The sequence below is a fragment of the Gossypium arboreum genome, chromosome 12 (assembly GCF_025698485.1).
Source record: "Gossypium arboreum isolate Shixiya-1 chromosome 12, ASM2569848v2, whole genome shotgun sequence".
In the NCBI taxonomy this organism is placed as follows: Eukaryota; Viridiplantae; Streptophyta; class Magnoliopsida; order Malvales; family Malvaceae; genus Gossypium; species Gossypium arboreum.
The window spans coordinates 16,990,057-16,996,529 of NC_069081.1; the positions used below are offsets into that span (position 1 = coordinate 16,990,057).

The window sequence follows — 6,473 nt, forward strand, 5'->3', positions numbered from 1 at the left end:
GGAGTTCCTGTCAAGCCCACCACACATGAAACGATTGTGCGGTTGGCTCTTTCACTTTGCATGAGTCTAGATGAGCTCCAAGAAGGATCCAAGGTGTTGCAAGCTGTTAATCTCAATATTGGACCCTGTATGTATCACAAAATGGTCAAACATTTCATCACATTCTACAGAGCTCCTAAGAAATGGAAGGAACAACCCAGAAGAAATGCTTTTTAGGAAAAGAAATAATAAACAAAATAAGTGTACAACGTAATAGATACATACTACATTTATTTGTCTCTTTCTTATGGTTTAATAGAATTCGAGTACAGTGTAATAACTAATAACATACTATGTGAGGAGAAAATTACAGTAGTCGCAAATGAACATCTTCATTTGCTTATTCAGTTCTATAATGTATTATTTCTGTATTTTTTTTTCTATTGTATAAGATTTTAATAGACAGGAATCTGGTTCTCGAATTATGTGAAAAGAAAGATTCGTGAATCAAAAAGGGAAGCTTCCTGTCATCCGAATATGATCAAGGGTCCTTTTAAGACCGTACTTGTTCACTGCTTGATTACCTTGCCTGAATCCCTCTCCATACGCTGTGGATGAATCTGACTCAATCTGGTGCTTAAAAAAGCCGCCAAGTTTCTTCTCAAAATCCGAGCGCTTTCCTTTCTTTGATGATGTGGAAGAGGATGATGATGGTGATGATGATGAAGAAGAAGATGCAGATGACGAGGATGACGATGAAGCTGCATCACTTCCTGCCACAGCATAGATCTCAGAGTCCAACCACATATGTGCCAAAACCTGACATATTCCTTCCTCAACTTCCGGACTCAGATTTGGATAACCTGCCAAGATTTCCACTCTGTTAATAGTCCATACCATAAAAAAGATGAAAGCATTGATCATCAACTGGTAGAACAAACAACCACCTTTAAGCCTAAGCCAAGCGTGCATCATCTCATGAGCCAGGATAGATCCTGTCAGCAACCTGTATATCGAAAATGATATTCCGTTTTTAGGCCATTTATATCAAAGGTAAAGATAACAGAAATACAGCACCGAAAAGAAACACGAGACAATACCTAGGAAGACCATACAAAATGAGAATAGCTGTAACTTCACATCGACGAATTAGCCTATGAGGTTCAGTAATCATGTCTATGAACCGATAGCCAGCCCCAATCCTTGGCCTCCTTAAGACCTGGTAATTTGAATAAAATGTTGGAAATCCAGTTAAACATAAAGGCATCTTGATAAAACTGAACTACAGAGTTAAGAAGTAAGAATCAGAGAGGAAATTCATACGGTGGTAACTGTCTGCTCCTCCGACAAGCAGAGTCCTCTAGTTTCTGGTAAGTGATGATGGCCCTGACCACAAGTAACACTATGGTAAACAAGACTAAGGAAATTTCCACTGACAGATAAAGCTTTCAATGTTCAAGCCTTACATTCTTTTCTCCCTCCATGGCCTCATTTAGAGCTTGCCTCTCAACCAGAAGGAGAGGAACCTGTTGTTCAACTTTCATATTTAATCCTTCATAAAATTCTTGGATTTCAAGGTAGAGAGGTTGGCATTCATGAGTATCCATAATTGCAGAATCTAGACACTCTAGGCACAGCCTCCGACCATCATCAAGTGATATATATTTTACATCTACAGGCTGCAAGCATTAGAAGGGTTATTAAAGATATACTACATATATTCTTTGTATAACTATAAAAGAATTTCGTTCTCTTCTTTCCGTTTCTAAAAGAGAAAGGAACCATTCTTTCAACTCACCTCCATTCTTTCGCAACTACAACAGCGAGGAGTGCCATCACGCTCATGAGAGGGGCAGTACTTTTGCATCCAGTAGGGATGTGCCCTGTACTCAATTAGACCAGCTGGATTTGTCGGTATCTGCGAAAAGAAATGAGGTCAGCATTTAACTGTTATCATAGGCAAAAAAAAAAAAAAAAAAGCCTTGATTTTCAACATGTTAATGCTTAAACTGGATAACACATGGTCCTAACTTGAATTAAAAAGACTCTGAAATATCATATATCTTGATGATTCCATGAAAAACACATGAAAGGTGGCTTAGACAGTGTGCAGCTGGCTCGTACAGCGGTCAACAATCAATATTAAGAACACTTGATCAGGAGTTTCCTCAGATTTAGAAGCCTATGATGGCTAATAGGTATATTTAGAAATGCCACTTCAGGATAGTTAGCATATGCTGGTATTAGTCTCAAACTAGGTTAAAAGAAGCCAGGTGTTCCTGTTGGTCTACCTCTTCGATGTATTCAATTTACTAATCAAAATATTTGATGAAAAAACCTAACCAACACTCCCTTCATCTACAGATGAATCATATAGTTATCAATTAATTTAGACGCACAGCTATAACTTTATATTAGATAAAGAGATAAGAAAACAAGTTTATGTAAAATAAATAAGGTTGATGGGACCCTGAGATGGATTTTAGCACTTACAAATTTCCTGCAAACATCACATTTTGGATGATGCTGCTCTTTATAGCAGGATTTATGAAAAGGACGATTCCCTGAAACCGAAAACTATCACCAGAAAAACAAACTTTTAAGATTAGGCTATATAGCATACAACATACACGTCTGTAAACCATGTACAACACAAAGTAGGATAACGATTAGAGCACCATGTTCAACAGTTTCAAACTAAATATAGATAAACTAGATGACATATACACCTCGTAATCATTAATTGGCTGGTTGCAAGCATGACAGCGGAAACATTCTGGATGCCAAACAGAACCCATGCAACTAAGGTATCGTCCATGACCAATCTCAGCATTGCAACCAGCACAGATTCTGCAAGCAGCATGATTTTGTAAACTAGGTTGGCTTTCGTAAGATACATGCAAATAAAGTCAACTAATTTCAAAGAAAAAAATGTATTATTTTATATACTTGGAACTCATGTCTGATTGTGCAATGTTGCATAAGTAATATAATGCACTAACTATCTAGGAATCCTTGTATTCAACAGAGTAAATAATGCAACCCCGCCCCAGCAAGGCAGCAACCAAGAGAGAGATGCAACTTATTCATACATCACACATTTGTTCCAACCAAAGTGATTACCCATTTTAATCAAACAGAAAACTATATTTTGCATTAAGACTGGAAAGTTGGCATCAACTGTGTCTAGGTCTGACATTGATGTCTACAAGTAAGCTCTAAGCAATTTTCTGACTTTGTCAACAATGCATTTAGTATTGATTAGCTTCCCACTTCTACACTAGTCGATTTAGAAATCAATAAGAACTTAATACAGAAATTTATGTACGGGTAAATTACCTGTAACTAGCTGAAAAGAAGAATGGATAAGGAGAAAATAAACCCCCATGACCAGAACGAGGTGGAGACTCCACATTTAAACTTTCTTGAATTGCCTTAGCAAGTTGTTCATCTTCTTCCAATTGAACTTTAGCGAGATCTTCATCTTCCTCTTGCTGAACTTTGGCATGTCGGTCATCCTCTTTCTCTTCATGAGCTTTAGCATAGCTGTCCTCTTCCTCCTCCACATGAGATTCAACATATTTTTCATCATCATCCTCTATGTGACCTTCATCAAATGTTACATCCTCGTCCGATTCCTCCTCCGGTTCAGACTCATCTTCTACCAAGTCAATAGGAAACATGAGAGCTGATGTATGAATAACTTTATAACGCATTAAAACTCAGGAACCAAGTTGAAAACCAACCCCCAAATCCTGATACAAAAACTTCTGAAGAAAACAATTATCCTTTTGATTTTCATTTTCTCCATCTGACCAAACACAGGGATGAAGAATTGAAGAGTTCTATTAATTCATTTTGGATATGGATATAGATATGGGGTCATCTAACACATTCAACCAGTTCAGGAAAGGATAAATGGAGCTGATTCTAAATTTTGTCAGCTTGGGCAATTTTCTTACGGCGAAAGAATCAGTTTGCTATGGACGGATTTTGTTTCAAATCAGTTCACATTTGCACTATAAATTATATTAGAACTAGTTTAGGTTCAGGACCACATTGTACTGGTCATAAGGTTTCCCAAATGGTCACTATGACATCAAAGAGGTAAATGAAACTAATCTTCCTAGTTACCCAGTTCAAGATCTTTAAATGTAAGATTCAACCAGAAATAATTATGTGCCAGTTTAATTTCCGAACATTCAGAGCAATTTGGATACTAAAAAAAAACAAAACTTATTTCTGAAAACAATGATTAAAGAGTAGAGGCTTGAAGGGTCAAAACCATCTCTGTCACCTTTTAACTAGTAAAGCATAGTGTTTATTTGCATGATCAGTGCTTCAAACATGCAACCATACCTATTACTTTCTTGCCTTTTTGGTCTACTTCTGAAAGGGAAATTGCAATAGCACAATCAATTTCATCTTTGTCAAAACCATCAGAGCCTCCCTGCATCGTAGTTTTCCGAAAAAAGACTCACAGAGTTAACACTAGAAGAAACCTCATAGGAATGAATGAAATAGGATTGTGCAGACTGAAGTTTATGAATCATAACATTACATGCATAGACAAAGGTGTAACAATGAAATCATATTATAAACACCGATGATATCTGAACACAAGCAACCAGTGAATACTTATAAAGAACAGGGCAGTACCGTTGAACGGCGAGGTTCATCCCAAGTTCTACCATCTCCATATCTCTCATGATATCGCCCTTTATTACTTGAACCTTTAAGAATCTTGGTCAGCCAACCCATTATTTGAAATGCTTTTTGCTAACCAAGCAGTGTTCTTTTGCCTGCAACACCAAGTCATCCAGTTAGGAAAGCAAAAACAATTTTGACTCCCGAAATGGAATTGCAACTATAACTATAGATAGGGGAAAGCCATTATTAGAAAACAATAAGTGTTTATATAGCGTTAGATATGATTCTCGTAAAATATATAAAGGAGTTTCCACTTTAGGAGGCATTATCTAAATTGACCGACTGTCAAGGCTGTTGACTTCAATCATACAAAAACTATTTTTAACATAAATAATAGATAAAAGAGAAACTAGTCAATGACAGTACAAGTTTTGACCCAAATCATAAAACTCAAAGGGGTTACCAAATGCAATGAAATTTTCTTAAGTACAATATGGATTTCCCAAATTCAATCCCATAAAATAAATTTCCCCAAGGACCAGAATCCAATTTCCCAGACTTTCATACAATTATTGCTTTCGGTGGCCTTAAATTGCCTCATCTCATCTCATCTCCTCTCATATTCATATAAATATGTAAGCACTCAAAACTAGCAGAACCAATATTGATGAGTAAAACAAATTATATATAAATACTGGAAATCAAAATGATATCAAACAATAGGCGATGAAGTGAATAAAGAAAAAAGTTAAAAAGAAACAAAGACTAACCAAAGAGTGAAGAATATGCAGAAACAGCAGAACCTGATGAATCCCAGATCAGGAACAACACGAAATTGATATGAATGCATAGTCATGGAATTATAGGAGACAAAAGGATATTCCAAGTTAGACCCTTAATTGCCATCATCTTAGAAAGAAAATAGAAAAAAACTGACCTTTCTTTTCTTATTGTGACGGACAAAAAAAAAAAAGAAAGTGTTAAATAACCAATTCCTAGTGAAAGATAAAGTAGAAAAAAGTAGAGAGTATGAATTAAAAAGAGAGCTTGAATCCTAAGCAAAAACAAAATCACAGTGAAAGCAGGGTTGGGAAATTGAAAATAGCGATCATCCGGGTGTATGATGTTTAGCGTAACAACCACCAAAAAGATTGGTTTTTTATAAAGCAGATTAAAGGAATGAAGAAAAGGCATATGGGTTTGTTGAATTGTTACATTAACAAGTGGGTCCTTCATGTTATTGCCCATTTTCCACCACACTCCACTACACGTCAATAACACTTCAGCTTTTTTTGCTTTTCTTGTTGAAAAACATGACAATGAGAGAGGGAGAGAGAGAGGAAAGAAAAGAAGGTAGGACTTGAATTTCATTTCTTGATCTTCCTTTTGCAGTTGAGTTTTGTGGGGGGCACTTGCAGTTACTCTGTACTTACTCTGGTTTATTTTGTGTCCCTAGTTTTAGCACCCCTCCTTTTAGGTCACTGCCCCACGAATCACATTATGTTAAATGGCAAAACAATAAGCTCACCCTTTTTTTTAATAATAACCTCATTAATAAATTGTTGAAGCTGGTTTAATTTGATTCAAAATATGAATATACTATTATTATTATTTAATATCATATTAAGAAAGTCTCTATATTAAAAGCTAGATTATATTTTATCTAGAAAAATAGTTAAATCAATATTTGTAAATTAGATTAAAGAACAAACTAGTTTTTCTATTAGAATTTTATCTATTTAATTTATAAAGGAATCATCTATTTTATTATTAAAATTACTTTATATGTCAATATAAGTACACATAACACGACATATGTCATTGTTGGATTTTCTTATACCAAT

At 35.5% G+C, this 6,473-nt stretch overlaps 1 protein-coding gene across 5 annotated transcripts; it reads right to left on the reverse strand.

Annotated features, from left to right (window-relative positions):
* Nucleotides 1-209: 209 nt before the first annotated feature.
* Nucleotides 210-6,110, reverse strand: LOC108486640 (protein DA1-related 1-like). 5 transcript variants are annotated; one of them, XM_017790796.2, is made up of 13 exons: nucleotides 5,567-5,830; nucleotides 5,400-5,432; nucleotides 4,639-4,781; nucleotides 4,339-4,429; nucleotides 3,319-3,640; nucleotides 2,709-2,829; nucleotides 2,473-2,556; nucleotides 1,778-1,897; nucleotides 1,446-1,658; nucleotides 1,303-1,365; nucleotides 1,080-1,198; nucleotides 927-985; nucleotides 210-842 (listed from the first exon to the last, which is right to left on the reverse strand). In XM_017790796.2, the coding sequence occupies exons 3-13, from the start codon at nucleotides 4,738-4,740 to the stop codon at nucleotides 487-489; spliced, it is 1,650 nt and encodes a 549-aa protein (XP_017646285.1). In that variant the 5' UTR covers nucleotides 4,741-4,781; nucleotides 5,400-5,432; nucleotides 5,567-5,830; the 3' UTR covers nucleotides 210-486. The 5 variants fall into 5 exon arrangements, with proteins under 5 accessions (XP_017646285.1, XP_052878821.1, XP_017646284.1 ...); XM_053022861.1 differs by lacking the exons at nucleotides 5,400-5,432; nucleotides 5,567-5,830 and adding an exon at nucleotides 5,845-6,110; XM_017790795.2 differs by having other exon boundaries at nucleotides 5,400-5,834.
* Nucleotides 6,111-6,473: the final 363 nt, after the last annotated feature.

Bases quoted from the DNA above. Each gene is read 5' to 3' on its own strand.
- LOC108486640 (XM_053022861.1), bottom strand. From the start codon at position 4,740: ATGGGTTGGCTGACCAAGATTCTTAAAGGTTCAAGTAATAAAGGGCGA. The intron at 2,830-3,318 runs GTAATTTACCCG...TGCTGCTTGCAG, and splicing joins TTCTTTTCAGCTAGTTACAG to AATCTGTGCTGGTTGCAATG. The intron at 1,199-1,302 runs GTATGAATTTCC...TCAAATTACCAG, and splicing joins AGGAGCAGACAGTTACCACC to GTCTTAAGGAGGCCAAGGAT.